Below are 19,886 nucleotides of genomic sequence, written 5' to 3' on the forward strand. Positions count from 1 at the left end.
GCTGAGCTCCGGGGGCATCAGAGGGAACTGGAGGTGGGGCTTCTGGAAGAGGAGATGCTTAGGCAGGCCCTGAGCTGCCAGTGGAGTTCTGCTGGGAAGAAAGGAAGAAGTAGCAGGTGGGGAGACAAGTGAGCAAAGGCATGGAAAAAGACCTGACAAGTGGAGTTAGAGAGGGACGGGCCGAGAATTCTCTATTATTCCTGCTTATGCTGAGACCCTCAAGTTCAGTTTCTCTAGCCTTATTTTAACATTTGCTGACTGGGCTTTTTTTTTTTTTTTTTTTTTTAATTTACTTTTTTTGAAACAGAATTGAGATCCTACAGTGATTCCTTCTGTATCCTGCTTTTTTCGCCTAATATGTATTGCCCCCGCCATTGCTAATTTCATGGGTAGTTTCAGGTAGCTGACGCCCCAGTACTCAGGTCTCGTTTTGCTGTATCCATTCGTTGCGTTTGTAGAAATCATATTTCGGGGCACCTGGCTGGCTCAGTCAGAGGAGCATATGACTCTTGATCTTGGAGTCATGGGTTTGAGCCCCACATGGGGTGTAGAGATTACTTACATAAGTAAAACTTTTTTTATTTTTTTTTTTTAATTTTTTTTAACGTTTATTTATTTTTGAGACAGAGAAAGACAGAGCATGAACAGGGGAGGGTCAGAGAGAGGGAGACACAGAATCTGAAACAGGCTCCAGGCTCTGAGCTGTCAGCACAGAGCCCGACGCGGGGCCCGAACTCACGGACCGTGAGATCATGACCCGAGCCGAAGTCGGCCGCTTAACCGACTGAGCCACCCAGATGCCCCGAGTAAAACTTTTTTTAAAAAATCATGTTTCAAGGGCACCAGAGTGGCTCAGTCGGTTAAGTGCCTGACTCTTGGTGTGGGCTCAGGTCATGACGTCACGGTTCGTGAGTTTTAGCCCCACATCAGGCTCAGCACTGACAGTGCAGAGCCTGCTTGGGATTCTCTCTCTCTCTCTCTCTCTCTCTCTCTCTCTCTCTCTTTCTCTCTCTGCCCCTCCCACACTCTTTCTCTCTCTCAAAATAAATAAATAAATTTTAAAAACTTCTAAAACAATTCTATTTCAAAAAATAAAATAAAAACAAATCATATTTCAGATTATCTCAGGAAGCTTAAGCGTAAACCCCTCATAAAAGCCAAAAGGTGTCCTTGAGAAAGTGAACGATGGCCTCCCGATTTGTCTTTGCTATTATCCCAAATCGGTTTTGCCGACACGCTAAGTCGTGCCAGAAGAGCCCATTATGAGTCCTCTCAGCAAAGGGACCTTGGCAGGACCTCCTGCTGACCAGGGGCCACCATGTGACGTTTTGCAACTTGCCCCCCACAGTACTGCATCTGGATCGATGGCCTCAGTGCCCTTCTGGGGAAGGACATGTCCAGTGAGCTGACCAAGAGTGACCTGGACACCTTGCTGAGCATGGAAATGAAGCTACGGCTCCTGGACCTGGAGAACATCCAGATTCCCGAAGCCCCACCACCAGTGCCCAAGGAGCCCAGCAGCTATGACTTTGTCTATCACTACGGCTGAGCCCGGAGCCAGACTCCGTGTACCCAGGAAGGGATTTTGGGCCCAGGAGAAACACCTACAGTCTGGTGCCTTGTCTTTTGCTTGTACAGAATCTGTAGTGACCGTGGTGGCCAGTAAAACGCCAGCCATTCCTCAAACTCACCTCGGACCATCCAGAGCTTCCTCTGGGTCCCTGCCCACTCTAAGTCACGAGGGCGGGGGTGCTCTGCCCCCCCTGTCACCATGGAGCCTGGGATCAGAGCGTGAGGCATGAACAGCAGACGCTCTTGCCTTCCCGGCCGGGGACTGCTTGCGCTGGAGTTAACGAGAGTCACTCACTCACCTTTTCTTCCTGAGCCTGCTCTCCAGTTGGCTGGATCCCCTTGTGGGCAACAGCTGGCCCGGGAAAGGCTGCCCCGCAGAAGACAGAAGTTCTGGGCGTGTCGAGAGCCTCAGAGAGACTGCCTGTGGGTGACCCGTGCCTGTGTCTCCGATCCAAGTGGAGGCCTCGTCCTTTGCTTGGTAGATGCCTTGCCCTTGCTCTCGTCGCCTTCGTGAGGGCTCACTCCGGCCTCATTCAGTGCCAACGAGCTGCTGCTACTGAGGCTCGGCTCTAACATCTCTGGTCTCCGGAGCCACCAGATCTCTCTTGCCCACACAGCTGTCTGGGCAGAGGGAAAGTTCTCCCTACAAGCTCTCGGTGTCTCATCCTGGCAAGTCAAAGACGTGCGAGCTAAGTCCTGTCCTCTAGTCTCAAAGAACTCTGCAGGGAGAGCCCAGATGAGGCCTGGGCTGAGGCTGGTGAGGCCACTAGAGTCCACTCCCGCCACCCCCCCCCCCGCCCCCCAATTTTCATTTTTTCCTTCCTCGGAGAGAGATCTCCCACCTAACCTGGATTGCGGCCCTCCACTTGGCTTTCCTTTGGCCTCCCCGACCTCAGGAAGTTTGGCCTTCCCTTCCCCCTGCTCCCAGTGTTGTGGTTTCTGCCATTGGCCATGATTTCAGGGAGCTGGCTGAGGCCACAGCTGTGCCAATGGGGCTTCCCTGGTGCTGCGGCACCTATAAACCACGTGCCCAGCCTCTCCCCTTGGACACGTGAACACGGTGGCATTCAGCATTGGTAGCCTGGCATGATAGGTACTGCCCCATGAAGAGTGTACTATATATTTTCTTTACTATAGGCCATACTTATACAGACGTGTATATATATTTATATAAGATCTCCCTATCCTAGGATGCAATGTTGGAGGGAAAATAAAATTGGAGGCTCCCCCTAAAAAACAAAACAAAACAAAAACCACTTCCCGTTGTGAGTCAAGAGAGTGACCCGAGAGCAGCCAGGAGCTTCCTGTCGGTAACCATGTTTTCAATAAATACTCTTTCATGTACAAACTGCGGTACCTATTAACAGCCGTGTCTCTGTACTTGCCGTCCGCCCAAGGGAGCTCTCACCTTCACAAGCCTTCATTTCATTGTGTCTGGGAGACTTGGAGAGCTCCAGCTGGAGCCACCAGCCAGCTTCCAAGGGTCCCCCCCCACCTTTTCAACCACTCCGCCCTCCCCGTGTGTGTGCATGCACGCACACACACACACACACGCACGCTTCCGCAGTTAAGGATGCTCACAGATTGTTGCACCAGGACAAAGTGTTTTCTGCCCAGGCTTGCTGGGCACAGCAGGGAAAGGCATACTGTACACCCCCGTGAACATATCCTCCCTCTTCTCCCTGCCAGGGACACAGCCAGGGAACAGCTCAAATTCTTGTGACTTACAAAGAAGACACGTTCTTCACCCTGTGTGTTGCCGGTGCTTAGTGCCCAGCCCTCCAGCTGGTGTTGGAGGCTGTTGCTCCAAAACTCAGCCTTGGTAGCTGGGAGGCCTGAATGAGGGTGGTGATGAAAATAGATCCTCTCTCTCCCCTCGAGAAGGGGGCGAGGACGAGCTCTTTCAAAAGGCATAGAAAGTGCATGCGGTACAGGCCTTTAGAACTAACTACAGCCAAGACCTTGGGCAGTGATGGGTACTGTGGGTGCTTGGAACCAGTGCCTGCGTGATGCCAGCTGGCGGTGGCTGGGAGTGGCAGCGGTTTGCAGAACGCGCTGCTTACACCCAGGTCTTGAGCCTTCTTTTCAGAGGGGCCAGGGAAGTCACACACCAGGATCCACGTTTGCAGCCAGTGTTAAAAGAGAGCCGAGGAGGCACTGGGAAGGGAGGACAAAAAGTCCTAAACTGGGCCTCAGTCTGCAACCCTAGCCTGCCCTGACCTCCTAAGGGTTCTTGCCTCTGCCTCTTCTCATCCATCCTGCAAGACGAGTGAGATCTGAACTCCTTAGCTGGCGTTTCTGAGACCACTGCAACCTGCCCCTTAGCTACTTTTCCAACCATAGCTTTGGTTAACTCTCCTTATAAGCAACTGGGCTACAGCCAGGCTCCAGTCTTCCCCTCTCCTCCTATTTCCTGTGCCCAGGACATTCCCCACCTCTCCTACTCAACCTGTGGAAATTGAGGTAATTCTTCTTAGAAAGTTTCAGGCAGGGGAGATGCCTGGGTGGCTCAGTCGGTTGAGCTCTTGATTTCAGCTCGGGTCATGATCTCATGGTTTGTGGGTTCGAACTCCACCTCAGGAGGCACCTGACAGCACTGAGGCTGCTTGGGATTTCCCCTCTCTCTCTCAAAATAAATAAACATAAAAAGAAAAAGTTTCAGGGGTGCCTGGGAGGCTCAATCCGTTAAGCATCTGACTGGATTTGGGCTAAAGTCATGATCTCGCAGTTCGTGGGTTGGAGCCCTGCATCCGGCCCGCACTGGCAGTGTGGAGCCTGCTTGGGATTCGTTCTCTGTCCCTCTCTCTGCCCCTCCGCAGCTTGCTCTCTAAGTAAACTTAAAAAAATTTTTTTTTAAGTTTCAGGCACACAGAATGTTTCATAAATGTTTACTATTTATCATCTCCCATGGATCTTCTAAGTCCTAAAATTTAATGCCCCTGAGTTATCACTCCCCAGCTGACGAGTTCTCAGAAGAAAAAGCCCATGAGAGATTTATCTTCGTGGTTCCATGGCTGCCTGGCACAGCACTGGGCTGGAATAAAGTAAATTAATCTGTTCAATAGACGTAAACAGGATGCTATTTTCTGGCTGCCCCCGGTGCGCATGGCACTGACTGGTCTCCAGAGCGAGGCCGATTGGGCGGCGGAGACGCAAGCGACCACACCACGAAGGGCTGCTCGGAGCCGGGATCGAGGACAAGCCGCGCCGGGCCGCGGCCGACAATGCTGGAGACCCAACCCCCGGAGCCCCGCCCCGCCGGCAGCCGGCGGCCGACGGTCGGTCCCGCCCCTCGGCGGCTTCTGGCGGAAGTTCACACCCTTCGCGGCGGCGCTCGGCCTCGCACTTCCGGCGGGAGGATCCGGACCGTAGCTCCCGAGACCGAGGTGAGTGGGCGCGTGGCGGGGCCCGCGCGCGCTCCCGAGGGCGGGGCCGACCGGCCCGGGCCGGGGAGTGGGGTTTCGGCCGGGCTCTGCGCGGCGCGGCGCGCTCCGGCTCCTGTCCCTTCCGGGTCGCAGTGTCGGCGCCGTGGAGGGGGCGAGGCCTCCACGCGCCCTGCCCGGCCGCCCGCCGCGCGATTCTCGGCGCTGCCTGCGCCCCGCGCGACGTCCCGGGGCCGGAGCCAGGCGGGAACTGCGCGGACGCGGCCCGGGCCGCCGAGAGGCCGCAGCCCGCGGCGGGGTGGGAGTGCGGGGCGCGCAGTGAACACGTGGGCAAACAGGGCAACGTCAGGTGGTGGGAGGTGCCGGGAGCCCGAGTCGCGGACCCTTGAGGAGGGTTCGGCCGAGCAAAGGTCTAGGGAGGAGGGAACGGCGAGTGCAAAGAACGACACGGGCGGGATGGGTTTGGCGAGCGGCCAGGGGCCAGCGTGGCGGCGGCCGCGGCACCGGGACAGACACCGGCAGAGGCCAGATGGTGGGAGGCCCTCCCCGCGGGCCCGCTCGGGGGTTGGGATTCGCCCTGGGAGGGCGTGGCGTGCTTTCTGTGTTTTAAGCCTTCGCCCCTGCTGCCCTGCCTCGTGGACTCGAGGCTGTCAGGAGGAGGAAATGAGGACACCAGTTAGGGGACTGCTGCAGCCGCTAGGTGAGAAATCAGCGTGGCTGAGGCTGCCGGCCCCCACCGAGGCGAAGGCAGCTGGGCCACAGGGATATGGGAGCAGGAACGGACAGGATAGGGTTTGAGGAGGGAGGGAAAGAGTGGGCAAGGATGAGCTCATCGTTGATTTGGGGGCTTGCGCGTAAGTAACCAGGTGTGTTTTGCTGGCATTCGCTAATGGTATAGGTTGGGGGCACCTTCAGTTTGAGGTATCTCGAGTGGAGCTACCAAGTAGACTGTTAGATATACCAGCCTGGGAGCTGGCAAAAGAGGGTAGGGCAAATGAAAAGGATTTAGAAATCACTGGAATGTCCATCAGATGGGATGAGATGACCCAAGAATGAAGGGAAGAGAAGCCAGGGTCCAGTGCTCAGGCGGCCAACTTTTACAGGTTGGTTGATGAGAAGGAGCCAGCGAAGAAGGCAGGGAGTTGGGAAAAGGAGTCCAAGAAAGGAAGAAAAAGCAGGACAGTGTGGTGTGGCAGCCAAGAGAAGGTTTTCCGCGGAGGAGGAGGTGGTCAGTTGTGTAAGGTGCTGAGGGAAGCAGAGACTTGATCCTCGGAGGGGCAGCCAGGAGGAGGGTGTGGTGACTGGGAGCAGTGGGGACAGACTGGGAAGGAGTAGGGATGGCAGGACACGGGGCCCTGGGGGAGTTTGTTGTAAAGGAGCCAGGAGGGGGTGCAAGCCGCTGCTGCCACAAACCAGCATCCAGTTTTGGACTTGATGCTCTTGACTCCTCTCCCAAGAGGCAGATGAGTTTATCCTCTGTCGTGGATACACTGTTGTGGAAACTGAGGTCCAGCGTTCAGGTAATTCAGAGGCCACCGGGTAGTAAAGGAGCCAAGCCTGGATCCCAGGTCTTTCTCACTCCAAGCCCACACTTGGAAGCGCTAAACTGCACTGCCCAGGTTACAGCCACACAGAGTGAGGGGGACCAGGTGCTACGGTGCCCTCCCCTGAGGGGGCTGCTGCTCCCAGCCGGGCTGCCCCCTGGGGAAAAGTAAGGCCGACATAGAATTCCTTTCTTGGCAAATGTGATTTGAAAAAGAGCATTTGCCCCTTTCAGGCTGGTTTCCCTTATCCTAAAAGAAAGGCAGGGACCTTATCAGTTACCTATCTCTGTCTCCAGGGCTGGGTATACAGTGGCGCTTAATAAATGCACATTGAGTAAGTGGCCACATGATTTCCAAGAGCCCTTCTGGCTGAAGTCTGATCTTGTGTTTGGGGTTAGGTGACTCATAACGAGAATGAGTGTTGTTAACTTGGAGACCGTGCTCGCCGCGGGCTGGGGTAGTCATGGGGACTTTTTGGAGGTGGAGGACCTGGACTGGCTGAAGGCAGGGTAGGCCGTGAACAGGGCGGGGAGGTGGGGTGCACAGATCGCAGCGTTGGAATGGGAACTGCACCAAAAGCAGAAGATGCAAGAAGTTGACTCACGGAAATGGGTAGACTGCCCCGGCTTGGGAGCCATGGGTGGGAAACCCTGGGGAGCGAGTGCTAGAGGATATAACGCCGTGTGGTTGCCTGTGCGGTGTAAGCATGTTCTCGGCAGGGAGCAGTTTTGCGCCCCCCCCCCCCCCCCCCCGTGGCCTCTGGCCCCGTCTGGAGACATTTTTGGTTGTCACAGCTGAGGATGAGGGGCCGTTATGGGCACCTAGTAGATGGAGACCAGGAACGTTCCTAGACATCCCACAGGGCACAGAGAATGATCTGGCCCCACCTGTCCGTGATGCCAAGATTGAGAAACCTAGGTATGGGAAGGCGTGTGGGCCTTAAGACCTGTTAGGTGTAGGTTTGGTGCCCGTGTGCCCCACTCCCCAGCTGGGCAGGCAGGAGCCTGACCTGCAGGAGATGTGGGGAGAAGCGGAGGAGACTGCGCATCGTGTGGTGGGGGAGAGGATGGCGGCCCGGAGGGCAGTGGTGGAGGACAGCAGATGTGACCAGATCGGGGATGTTTTTGAAGCCTGAGGTGACAGTACTTGCCGACTGCACGTGGGCTGAAGGAGGGAGGAATCAGGCTGGGGACGCGATCTGTGGCCTGAGCCCCTAGGTGGACGGAGGTGTCACTGGCTGCGGTGGGAGGAGGGGCAGGTTTGGACGCCTGCTGGGAAACAGGAGTCCGTGCTGGGCAGGCTAGGGGTGGGTGCCGGACACTAGGCATCCAGGTGCGGACAGACAGTCGGCCACTGGCTATTCCTCTGGAGTTGACGACGAGGTCAGAGGGAGGGCTACACGCTGGGGAGATGTCAACTTATTGCTAATAAAAGGTAATCGGCAATAAAATGTGTTTCGATATGTAAGTTCCCGAGTCCAAGGATGCTAGAAGCCGCGAGGAAGCAGTCCATGCTTTCACCACCCCACAGAACCCCCGGGAACGCGGTAGCTCCTGTGCTCAGTGCCCCAGCCACGTTTGAGTGTGACAGCTCAAACACCACGTGTGCCATTGCTGTGGATGTCGTGGTTTCTCCAAACTGTTTATCAAAAGCAGTGCCGTCTCCTCGGTGTACGTGGCAAACGAATTTCAGTGCATTGTGGAACCACGGAAAGACTGCTCTGTGTCCCATGTAAGACAGTTGGGGTCTGGGGACACCTGGCTGGCTCAGTCAGTACAGCGTGCAACCCTGGATCTTGGTGTCACGAGTTGGAGCCCCATGTTGGGGGTAGAATTTACTTAAAAGCGCCCACACACACACACACACACACACACACACACACACAGAGTTGGGTTCTAGATTCAGGTAATTTTAAGTAAGTCTTCTACCCTACAAAGGATCCAGAGCGAGTCTTAGTTATGTGGACTGTCTCCCCCCCCCTCCCCCCCCCCCCCCCACTAAAAGCTAGGAGGGTTCTGGGGTGCCTGACTGGCTCAGTCAGTTAAGCGTCTGATTCTTGGTTTCGGCTCAGGTCATGATCTCACGGTTCATGAGTTGGAGCCCCACATCAGACTCTGTGCTGACAGCGTGGATCCTGCTTGGGATTCTCTCTTCTCTCCCTCTGCCCCTCCCCTGCTCACATGCCGTCTCTATCAATATAAATAAATAAACTTGAAAAAAAAAAAAGCTAGGAGAATTCCCCCAAAATACCACCGGCAGGTTCCAAAGCTCCCCTGGAGAGAACAGCAGCCCTGGGGGGTATCCTCTGGGCAAAGCCTTGTGCTGGCTCCCACCTCGCCTTGGGGAACAGGAAGTGATAACCCAGCTTCCCTGTCCAGAACTGAATGCAGTTCCTCCTTTCGGAAAGGGCTGGGGGTGGGGAAAGTAGATGTCTGAGCAGATGGTTCTAGGAAGGCTTTAAGAAGGTGGCGGCACTGGAGCAGGTTGGGAACCTCTCCGAGGAGGAGATGGGGATCGGAGGGACGCACAGATGAAGTAACGGGCAGGATAACTCGGGACCTGGGTCCGCCTGGTGTCCGCAGAGCCCACACGCTCTGGACACTCACTAGAGTTGCCTGCATCGATAGGCTGGGAGCGGTGAGGTTTGGCAGGAGCCTCAGGCGGGCACGGCGACTATGGGGGTGCTTGTTAGAGGCTGGGGGCAGGGAGGTGTTGGTTTCCTGGTCCATTTTTAACGCCTCAAAGACCAGATCAGCCCCCAGAGAGCCAAGTGCCCGGTGTCTTGCGCTGAGTCATCGAACCGTATGGACAACTCACGATGTGCCCAGTGGGCGTAAGACTAAGGGGCACGGTGGTCCCTGTCTTCACGGAGCTCACAGCCTCCCAGGGGACAGAGACGTCACTCAGATGACCACGCCCCGCACAAGGGCACTGAAGGAAAAGTAGGGGGCCGTGAGAGCAGCCCCATCACAGGGTAGCCCCCGAGGAAGCGACATTTGAGCTGAAGTTGACTAGGACCAGGTGAGACAGGAATGGAGAAGGGTGGCAGGTCCATTCCTTCAGGTGGTAGGAAAGAGCCTGTGTGTTTGGGGAGCTGAGGTGGCCGGTGGGATGGGGACAGAGCCCAGCAGGGACAGATCAGGCCGTCTTAGCGGACAGAAAGGCTTTTGGTCTTTATCATAAGAGCACTGGGAGCCACTGAAGGGCCGATGTCTGATCTGACATGATCAGATTTACATTCTTAAAAGGTCACTTTGGTGGCAAATCACGGAGAACGGCTCGAGGCGACAGAGCTGACGTGATTGGAGCTCCCTTGAGCGCCTGTGCTGGGCTTGGGCCCCTTCCTGCTCCTGCTGAGTCCACTCTGGCCTGCCCCCTGTGGGCAGGGGTGGGGTGGACCAGTCAGACAGCCCTCTTTCCTTTCCATTCCTCTAGCCTCCGCCCTGGGGACGTGTGAGCCCTGCGTCCACTTAATCATGGAGAGGGTTGGCCTGGGCCACCAGCCCCTTAGGTGAGGACTCTGCCTGGGGCTCCGTGGACGATTCTGAATCATGGAGGCAAAGAGGACTCCTCCGGCCAGGAGACCTTCCTGTTGAAAGTTGTGGCCCAGCTTGGCCGGCCCTTCCTGCCGGCTGTCTTCGGGAGAGGCTCCCACCGACCCAGAGCTAGGGGGTTGCGGCTTCCCCGGATGGGGAGGTGGACCCTCGACGTGGCCTTTGTGTGGAAGGCGGTGTTGACTCTGGGGCTGGTCCTCCTCTATTACTGCTTCTCCATCGGCATCACCTTCTACAACAAATGGCTCACCAAGGTAATGGGGTCCTTGCTGGGCAGGGGGCTGGGTGGCAGGTGACTGTGGCCGTGGCTACAGCGACCCCTAATATTTAGCAACAGGACGGCACAGGCTTCAGCCAGTCAGACTGGAAGCCAGTCACGCTGGTGATGGGACCGGGCCCTAGAGCCCCACCGTGCCAAGGCTTCCCCTCAAACGGGCGGAGGGAGGGGAATCCGGGAAAGCGGGAGGACTGAGGATGAGTGGGGGCACTGGGGAGGCTTAAGGCGGCAGCTGCTCACCGGCCAGTGGAGAAGCGGTTCAGGGTTTTCATGACCGGTGCAGCAGAGCCGGCCGCACAGGCCCTTCCTGGGGAGGGGCTGCAGCAGGAGGCCGAGGGCGGTGGGGACGGCGCTGTGCCTGCCACCTGCTCTCTGTGTGACTTCTGAAATTGGAACCACACGTCTCTTGTCTCCAGTGACTATAACGTGGGTGAAAGCCCCTGGGCTGCTGCAGACCCTCGGGAGCCACCCGGTTGGCGTCGCTGCCACCGGACGGGGGGACGGGCTGCGGGCAGGCTGTAACCCGTGCTGGGCGGTCTGTGCTTTGGGCTCCGTAGAGCTTCCACTTCCCCCTCTTCATGACGATGCTGCACCTGGCCGTGATCTTCCTGTTCTCTGCCCTGTCCAGGGCGCTGGTTCAGTGCTCCAGCCACAGGGCCCGCGTGGTGCTGAGCTGGACGGACTACCTCAGGAGAGTAGCTCCCACAGGTACAGGCCTGCCTGGGGCCGGGGCAGAGGAGGGCGCTTGGAAAGCCACGGGCCAAGAACACAAGGGCTTGGTGTCTCGGAGCTTAGGCCCTCCCGCTCCTCTCTTCCTGCCTCCCCCCCTAGCCCGGCCCTGCTTCTTCCTCTTATGCACTCCCCAGCCCCCCGCCCCCCACATACACACAGTGCTCGCACTCTCGTGCACATGGAGGCAGCAATGGCCTTGTCGTCGTCTGGCCCTTCGATGTGTATGCTGAGCCGACACCTGCCCTGGAGACGGCAGTGAGCGGAGTCCCGTCCCTGTCCTGGCGGTAGTGGGACGATGAGGGGTGCCTGGGAGCCCAGAGGCACCAGCCCAGGCCCAGGGGGAGGCTTCCCAGAGCTTGGGCTACAGCGGCCGAGGCTTCAGTGCGTGTGCGGGTCTGAAAGGGAACTGAAAGCGTCTCCGGACGCCGAGACTCAGCGCTGGTGAGGGGAAGTGGGAGAAATGGGGTGGCAGGGACAGACCCTGGAGGACCCAGGCCTCCAGGACGAGTGTGCCTCTATCCTGAGGGAGGAGACATTCACACATTCGCCGTATTCAGCCACTGGGAACTACCCAGTCCTACTGCTGGAGCGGAACCCCCTGCGTTTTGTGGCCAGGAGTTGACCCTTCAGCTGCTGTGAAAGGAAGGCCCGAGGGCCCCAGAGAAAGCCGGGGTGTTCGGGGCAAAGCAGGGAACGCTCGGGGGCCTCTCGGAGGTGTCTAAACGGCCGGCGCTCGCGTGCCGGCCTGCCCTGGCTGCATGTCCGGGGGCGCCCCTGTCTCCACAGCACTGGCAACAGCGCTTGACGTGGGCTTGTCCAACTGGAGCTTCCTCTACATCACCGTCTCGCTGTGAGTACCGGCCACACCCCGCCACCTCCGTCCAGCCTTTCGCGCGCACCCTGCCGGCGGGCCAGCGCCGTACCCCTCTCTGGGACCGGCCCTTGATCTCCGCTCCTTCCTGACACCCAGCGGCTCTCTGGGAAGCCGACAGCCTCTGCGGTAAACTTAGCTCGCAGGGGTGCTGTGCCTGCCTGCCCGGCGACCCCGGGGGGAGCCAGGGACTCAGAGTGGTGACCTTATACAGGGGAGAGAGGGCACTGACCGGTGTGTGGTGCCTGTGGCTGCGCAGAAGAGCAGGTGTGACCGTCCTCTCTCATCTCTGACTCTGCACTTCAGGGAGCACAGCCTTTGCTTTCTTTTTCTCCTCCCTTCCTTCCTTCCTTCCTTCCTTCCTTCCTTCCTTCCTTATCCTGGTCTCCACGGAGGAGCAGGTATAATAGGACTCAGTGAGCTCAGCGTCCAACCCGCGGCCTTTTCTCTCTGGCGGTAGCAAGAGTCCTCTTAGGCCAAGATTTCTTCTGATTAAAGGTCACGTCATCAGTCCAGATGACTCAGGCTGCCTTCCTGTGGTCTTCTGTACCCAGATTGCCCGGCTGCCCTGAGCAGAGCCGGCTGCCCTCAGGGAAATCAGAGCTCCCCCGGCCTCCCGCCTTTTCCAGCAGTGTCCGTGGGCTCCTCTCCTGGTGGCGGGTCTGAGCCCTGAGCCCTGGCGGTGCATCGTGGGTACTTTGTCCTTGCAGGTACACGATGACCAAGTCCTCCGCTGTCCTCTTCATCCTGATCTTCTCGCTGATCTTCAAGCTGGAGGAGCTGGTGAGGCCTCAGCTCCCCTGGTCCCTCCTACCCCCACAGATGCTAAGAATAAAAGGGAGGACTGCGCAGTAGCTAATCACTGTATGTGACAGAGGAGACGAGCCCAGGTGGCGGTAACTCCTGTCACTGAGGAAGGACCTAGGACAGGCCACTGCTGATAATACTTAGCAACTGGCGTGGCAGGTGAAATGACCAAAAGAATGACCAAGGGAGAAAGGGTTCAAGGTCAGGGACCAGGCACAGCTGGCCCTTTGCTGTAACCGAAGGAAAGCACTAAAGAAGTTTAGATCAAGGAGGGATGCAGGGTACATATCTACTGAACGTCAGTCGTGCCTACATTGATGGGAAGTTGCTGGCCGGGACCCCCAAGGTCGAGGGGGAGAAGGGTTTCCTGCCCCAGGGTCAGCCAACATGGCTACCGAGCCTAAGCTCCAGGTTTGAGGAACTCAAGAGCCCACAGTCAGTTGCCACTGCTCCTCATCCTCATAGCGCGCAGCGCTGGTCCTGGTGGTCCTCCTCATCGCCGGGGGCCTCTTCATGTTCACCTATAAGTCCACACAGTTCAACGTGGAGGGCTTCGCCTTGGTGCTGGGGGCCTCGTTCATCGGCGGCATCCGCTGGACCCTAACCCAGATGCTCCTGCAGAAGGCGGAACTTGGTGAGAGAGGGGCCTGGGGGCACCGGGCAGGGTGGGGGCAGGCCAGGCCAGGCCTGGCAGCTCACCCGTGTCCCCATTCCGCAGGGCTCCAGAACCCCATTGACACCATGTTCCACCTGCAGCCGCTCATGTTTCTGGGGCTCTTCCCTCTCTTTGCCATATTTGAAGGTAGGTTGGGTCGTCCATCTTGGCGGCCCCTCGGTACAACAGATCCCCGGTCCCTGCTCTGAGCCCAGCCCTGTGGTAGCTGCAGAGTTTACAGACATCAAAGGTGTAGTCCGTCCCTCGGTAGTGCCTGGTTCAAGGGCCAGACAGGCATTAAACCAGATGGCTGGAATCCAGCATGATAAATGCTTACACAGAAAGTGTGTATGAAAGACAGCAGGTGATGATGACAATGGATGCGGACAGGTGTGCCAGGGCTCTTCTGATCATTTTAAACATACTAACTCATACGCCCCAAAACCCCACATGGCCGTACTATCATTATGCCCATCGCGCAAGTTAAAGAAACAAGTGGGGAGAAGATAACCTTGCCCAAGGTCCTGTGGTTCATAAACAAGCCAGCATTTGGTTCCAGCAGGCTTCCAAGTCCTTCGTGTTAACCATGATGTGTTCTGCCTCTTAGAAGGAACGGAAGGCCATGAATTATTTCAGGATGCTAGGGTGGAAAGCCAAGTCAGAAAGGCTTACCAGGCAACGTATTTTGGAGGCTGGATGGGACTTTGACAGGCCGATGGTGGCGGAACAGTAGGTTGGGACAGGGGGAGTGTGCCGGACTTTGTGCGGCCAGCCCTTGCACAGGAGTCTGGGCCGGTGAGCAGTCCCGCCCCCCATTGCCTCCCGGAGAGGGGAGAGGAGAGGCGAGGCAGGGAGAATGGTCTAGGCTGGCAGTGCACTCCATGTCCTTCCTTCCTCCCATGTTTTGAGATTAGTCTTTGTCGCCTGTTTCTCCTTCCTCCCAGAGTCCTTTCTGTGCTCAGGGTCATTTCAGAGCATTCTGTCCCACATCCATTTCAGTTTCAAGCAGTGAAGCGTCTCAAACCTCTCTGAGAAAATTATTCTGCAGCCCCGTTGTCCAGGAAACTTCTGCAGCCTCGTTTTTCTCCTTTTTAATGTCTCTCCCCCTGCCCCCCATTCCTTGTGCCCCCCGCGCCCACAGCCGCCGCCTCCTGTCCTGGCTGTTTACATGCTCCCCATCTCCGCAGACCCTCATCCGAAAGCCCTGATAGTCGTCACTTAGCAAAGCTGTGTGGATTTAGCTCCTTTAATCTTTTCTGGTAAATTAATCCCCCAAGCGCCTTCATTACTTATGTTGCTCTTTCCCGAATTCCCTTCAATTTGCCGACGCCTTTGCGGTACTGCTGAGCCCAGCACCAGACAAGATGTCCTACATCGTGAGGCTGTTTGCCTGGGAGGGACTGTCACTCTGCATTTCTTTGGTGCTTCCCTCCAAAAATCTCCCAAGTGCCTGGCCAGCCTCCATCCCCGCCGCCCCCCCCCCCCCCCCGCCCCCAAGTGTCTCTGCTGTGCCTAGCTCGGGCCGTTCTTGTGCAGACAGACCTGCAAAATCACTCTCAGAGGGGTGGTGTTGGAGGGCCGGGAATCCTCTGGAAGTCGAGCAAACTTTGGTGTGTGGGTGCCCATGCGGGTGTCTTTAGAATGCTTTGTCCTATATTTGCGTGTGTGTGTATACTTTCTGAGAACTGTTTGTCACATTCTACTTTCTGAGAAACGCTGGGCTTGTCAAAATGCTCTCATTTTATCACTGGGGAAACTGGTCCTCAAAGAGGACACATCTCAACCTAGTGCCACAGCTGGGTGATAGCAAGACCGGGATTAAAGCGGGGAGGGTTTGTGAGGATAAGACTTGTCCCTGTTGGTAGGTGGCCCAGGGCATTGACAGCCCTCACGGGATGGGCTGCCCGCCTGCTCTCTTAACCACAGCAGCAAGGGCCACATGAAGTCGCCCTCCTTCCCAAAGACAGGTACCTACCGTGGGAAGGGACAGGTGTTTCCGGCCGATGTTCTGTGAAGTGCCGTGCTCTCTACCCGAGCCCAGTGGCTCGGAAGCCCTCCACGTGGCTCCCTGCGAGACTCTCTGGGAGCCATCACTGCTTCCCCGGCCCCCCAAGTGTCAGGCCATCTGCCGCAGGGTTCTCTTCCCTGCCTGTCCTTGTCCTCCCGGCCTCCGCCAGTCTGCAGGTGCTCAGGGGGCGTGGCTGCAACAGTGCTGGGTCACCGGGCAGGGTGAGGCCACCCAGGCAGGCTCACCCAGGACGCGGCCTCCCGCTGTCTCCCCCCTCTGCTTTCAGGTCTCCATTTGTCCACGTCTGAGAAAATCTTCCGTTTCCAGGACACAGGGCTGCTCCTGCGGGTACTAGGGAGCCTCTTCCTTGGCGGGATTCTCGCCTTCGGTTTGGGCTTCTCCGAGTTCCTCCTGGTCTCCAGAACCTCCAGCCTCACTCTCTCCATTGCTGGTATTTTTAAGGTACAGACTTGGGGGTGGCCCTGGTCCTGTCTTAGAGTGCAGCCCCCAAGCTCAGTCGCAGCTTCGGTCCCAGCTCCCGTGCCCCAGGGCCCTGCAGAGGAGACGGAAGTGCCTCGTTAGGGCGCCGTGTGCCGTGCTCCCGTCTGTAACTCCCATCGTGGCCGCAGCTCTGGGGGTAAGGGCGGTCATCCCCGTTCCACAGATGGGCTGATCTACCCACAGATACCCAGCCAGTGTGTGGCCGAGCTGGGATTCGGACCACCAGGCCTGGGACACACTCTTATTTTTACCGTGAATGCCGACTCTGGCTGCCTGGCCGTGGCCTGCAGTTGGCTTGAGAAGCCCCATCCAGACTCATGGGGAAAGAGTTCGGTGATTGACTGGTGATGCCTGCCGTGGTCAGAGTAAGGGGCAGTGCTAGGCATGAGTGCCCGGTGTTTGCCTGTCTTGCCTTTACTGCTGCCTGGCCACACGCATGCCTCTGCTCTCAGCTTCCCCCTCCCCTGCCGCCTCTCACCGCACCCTGCTCAGGGCCGTGGGGCAGTGCAGTTTCACCTTGACTAAGCAGACACAGGTGCTGGACTAGTGTTGCCCAAACCCAGAACCGTAAGTCTCCCCAAGGGGCTTAGACGAGGCGTGAGCTGTGGTTCTCAGAATGAGCCGCCCCACCAGCCCCATTTGCAGCCACTATGTATGACAGCCACCACGTGAAGAGCCCTGTGGCCAGCGTATGTCCCGCGGAGCCCTGTGACACTGCATTCTCCTGTGACGTTGTCAGGCTGTCCATCCGCAGGTGTGGCCGCCCTTTATTGCTGCGGACAGGGCTGTGGGCCAGGCGCTCTGCTCCCGGCCCCGAGTTTGGTTTCCCCCCTCGTAGCCCTGACGCAACAACTATGCAAACATCTGCTTTGTCCCATCTTAGCCGCGCGAGGGGAGGAAAGCCCTGCGGGCAGGCCTGGTCTTCTGGGTGCAGGGAAGCCCCTTTTCTGCCCAGCTGGCCAGCCCGCCCAGGCCCCGGGAGTTCGGGCAGGTCAGGCTCTCCCCTGTGGTGGTGGCCTTGCCGTCCACCTTCCTGGCGAAGGGGCCACCTCCTCCTCCTGATCACTTGCCCTTCCCGCCTGTCTGCCCTCAGGAAGTCTGCACTCTGCTGCTGGCAGCTCACCTGCTGGGGGACCAGATCAGCCTCCTGAACTGGCTGGGCTTCGCCCTCTGCCTCTCGGGCATATCCCTGCACGTTGCTCTCAAAGCCCTGCGCTCCAGAGGTAAACCGGAGCCCCTTCCCGAGGCCTCTTTTCTGAAGGTGTTCTCGAGACTCAGTCCCTCTGCTCTCCCCTCGACCCGGCCCTGGGTCCCCAGCCACCCAACCGGGAAGAGGCAGGTGGCCCTCGGCATGCCCACAGGCGGTTCCAGCCCGGTGGCGGTCCGCATGGCTCAGCCGCCTCCGCGTTGGCCGCCCCTCCGCCAGGGAGGAAGCCCGGCGATCCTGCCGCCGTTGCTCCGAGAAGACGGGCGGTGTCCTGGGAGCGGGCGGGGGGGGGGGGGGGGGTAGGTGGGGGCCTAGGCGACTCAGCACCCCCGTCGGGGCACGCCGAGGAAAGCACGAGTGGTCTGCAGCTGGCTTCTCTCTGTCTCTAGGTGACGCGGGCCCTAAGCCCCCGAAGGGGCTGGGCTCCCACCCCGACCTGGAGCTGCTGCTCCGGAGCGGGCAGCCAGAGGAGGACGACAACGAGGAGGAAGAGGCGTACTTCGTGGCCCAGGGGCAGCAGTGACTAGCCGGGAGACCAGCTTGGAGGCCGGCCCCTCCCCGCCCTCACACCTCACAGCAGCTCGGGGACCCGGGGGGCCCTTCGTGGCAGCTGGGGAGCAGCGGGCCAGGCCTCTCCCAGGCCGGGCCTTGGGGAGCGCGCGACCGCCTGGCGGGGCTCGCTCGGGGAGCTGAGGAGGCTGCGGGGTGCGCGTCGGGCCAGAGCAGGGCAGACGCCTTGCTGGAGGCCCAGCGGGACAAGGGAATGGGCGGTCCTCGGCCGCTTGCCAGGCTCTGGCGGCCAAGGTGGTGCTTTCCGGGGCACAGCGGGTTTCTTGGGGGACTGGGTGTAGACGGCGGAGCACTTGGGAAGGGGAGAAGGAGAGGCTGGAGCCTCATCACCTGCACAGCGTCTTTTCTCAGAGAGCAGATCTATTTATAGTTTGGAAATAAAGGATTTACGGTCCGCGGCCACTTCGTGTTGCCTGGAGGCATGGGGGCAGGAGGGGGTGGCGGGGGCCTCACTCTCGTTCCTGGCTGGGGCTTCTGCAGATGACTGGGCAGACTCCAGGCTTCCCTGCATCTCTTGGGTTCCTCTGGGCCCCTGGGCCCTCTCTTGGGGCCCCGGCACACCTGCAGGCAGGAAAAAAACGTATAGAGTGCTGTTCCGGGGCGTGTAGTGCTTTCATAGCCTGGATTTGAATCCTGACTGTCGCTGGCTCTGTGACCTTAAGCGAATTACTTAAACTCTCTGTACCAGTGTTTTAACCCGTGCAATGGGAAGAATTATTTCAGAGTTATTCGGAAGATTGAGTCCGAGTTGGTAACAGATGTTACGTGTTTGTGTTGAGAATGCTTTCAACAGCCGTGGAACCGAGACCCCAAATGAGTGATGGAACGAGGATTCACCGCCAGGTCTGTATGCCAAGTCTGTGCCCGCGGAACATAGATGGAGTGGCCTCCGGGCCTCCGGGACCTGAGCTTCCTGCTCCCCCTACCTTGGACCAGTCAGGCCAGGCCGCCCCTCTATGCTGCGGTCTTCATAAAATGGGGAGGACGGTGCGAGATCCTGGCTCTGATGTGCAAGGGTTCGGAAGCCTGGGCGGCTCCTGGGAGCCGGCTCCTCCCCCACCGCCCCCGCCCCCCAGCCCCTCGTGGGGACAAGTACTTCCAGGCAGAAGTGTTTTCGGGCACTCACAGCAGGTGGCGCCATTGCACCACGCGGCGACTCGGCACCACCCCGCCTGCCTCCGCTCTCCAAATCCAGGCTGGGGTCCTCGGAAGAGGACTGTGGTGTCTGTGGGTGGGGACCAGGATAGGGCTTGTTAATGAGTTGTTCTCATCACATCGAAGTGACAGAAGCTTCCTCGGTTAAGCTTAGGGAAACATCGATACTTTAGAAACAGGTCCGCGAACTTTCTGTAAAGGGCCTCATAGTCCCTATCACAGCTGCTCAGGTCTGCCATTGTAGCCGGAAAGCAGACAGGGACACCAGACAGGGACACCGGAGCAAGAGGGTGTGGCTGCGTTCCAGCGAAACCCTACAAAAACAGGATTCAGCTTGTGGCCTCTGGCTTGCCAACCCCTGCTGTAGAAAAACCCTTAAGAATGATTGAGACCCACCCTCTGGTCGTACAGCGAAGGAAACTGAGGCTTAGGAGGGGCAGTGACTAGCCTGAGGTCCTCAGAGCCTCCAGGCTCCGGAGGAACTAGAACAAGATTTTTTTAAATGTTTTATTTTTGAGAGACCAAGCGCAAACGGGGTGGGGAGAGGAGAGGCAGGGAGAGGGAGAGGGAGAGGGAGACACAATCTGAAGCAGGCTCCGGGCTCTGAGCTGTCAGCACACGCGGGGCTTGAACTCTTGAACTGCAAGATCGTGACCTGACCCGAAGTCAGACCTCAACCGACCGAGCCACCCAGACGTGCTGGAACTAGAATGACAGCTGCCTCCAGCAGGGCAGCACGATGCAGACACGCTTCCTCTGGAAACGAGGGGACAACACCAAGAGCTCCCCTGAGGTGGTGCCTTATCTGTGTCTGCACCTCTGCCCCCCTCGGATTCTACAAGCTCAGAGGCCAGGATTAAAGGCGACAGTGTTCCACACCGGATGACGGATGACTGGGGAGAGCCAGCGGAGAGGAGGGGCTGGGGGCCTCCCGCCGCTGCCGGAGAGAGCCTGCCACAGCCCCGCCGGCTCAGGTGGATGAGAGCTTCCTGTCTGCTCCCCCTCCGTCCCCCTCTCCCCACGCAGGGAGTAAGCACCCGCTGTCTGGTG

The 19,886-nt window shown here is 58.3% G+C and overlaps 2 protein-coding genes across 3 annotated transcripts in view; both read left to right on the forward strand.

Moving 5' to 3' along the window:
* Window positions 1-2,920, forward strand: part of ELMO2 (engulfment and cell motility 2) — a 39,336-nt gene extending 36,416 nt beyond the window's left edge. For both annotated transcript variants that reach the window (XM_042930787.1, XM_042930788.1), the window contains exon 21: window positions 1,349-2,920. In XM_042930787.1, coding sequence (XP_042786721.1) covers window positions 1,349-1,549 — 201 coding nt within the window. In that variant the 3' untranslated portion in view covers window positions 1,550-2,920. The remainder of the gene's footprint in view (window positions 1-1,348) is intronic.
* Window positions 2,921-4,869: 1,949 nt separating this feature from the next.
* Window positions 4,870-18,079, forward strand: SLC35C2 (solute carrier family 35 member C2). Its single transcript, XM_042930790.1, has 10 exons — window positions 4,870-4,958; window positions 9,935-10,307; window positions 10,888-11,038; window positions 11,849-11,912; window positions 12,644-12,716; window positions 13,206-13,374; window positions 13,459-13,542; window positions 15,690-15,865; window positions 16,998-17,127; window positions 17,501-18,079. Exons 2-10 carry the CDS (start codon window positions 10,188-10,190, stop codon window positions 17,632-17,634), a joined length of 1,101 nt encoding a protein of 366 aa, XP_042786724.1. The 5' UTR covers window positions 4,870-4,958; window positions 9,935-10,187; the 3' UTR covers window positions 17,635-18,079.
* The last annotated feature ends 1,807 nt before the right edge of the window (window positions 18,080-19,886 follow it).

This window comes from Panthera leo, chromosome A3 (genome assembly GCF_018350215.1).
Source record: "Panthera leo isolate Ple1 chromosome A3, P.leo_Ple1_pat1.1, whole genome shotgun sequence".
In the NCBI taxonomy this organism is placed as follows: Eukaryota; Metazoa; Chordata; class Mammalia; order Carnivora; family Felidae; genus Panthera; species Panthera leo.

What these genes read in the sequence shown, in the direction of transcription:
- SLC35C2 (XM_042930790.1), top strand. Translation starts at nt 10,188, where the DNA reads ATGGGGAGGTGGACCCTCGACGTGGCCTTTGTGTGGAAGGCGGTGTTG. An exon ending in CCATTGCTGGTATTTTTAAG is followed by an intron (nt 15,866 to 16,997) that starts GTACAGACTTGG and finishes GTCTGCCCTCAG; the next exon opens with GAAGTCTGCACTCTGCTGCT. An exon ending in CAAAGCCCTGCGCTCCAGAG is followed by an intron (nt 17,128 to 17,500) that starts GTAAACCGGAGC and finishes CTCTGTCTCTAG; the next exon opens with GTGACGCGGGCCCTAAGCCC.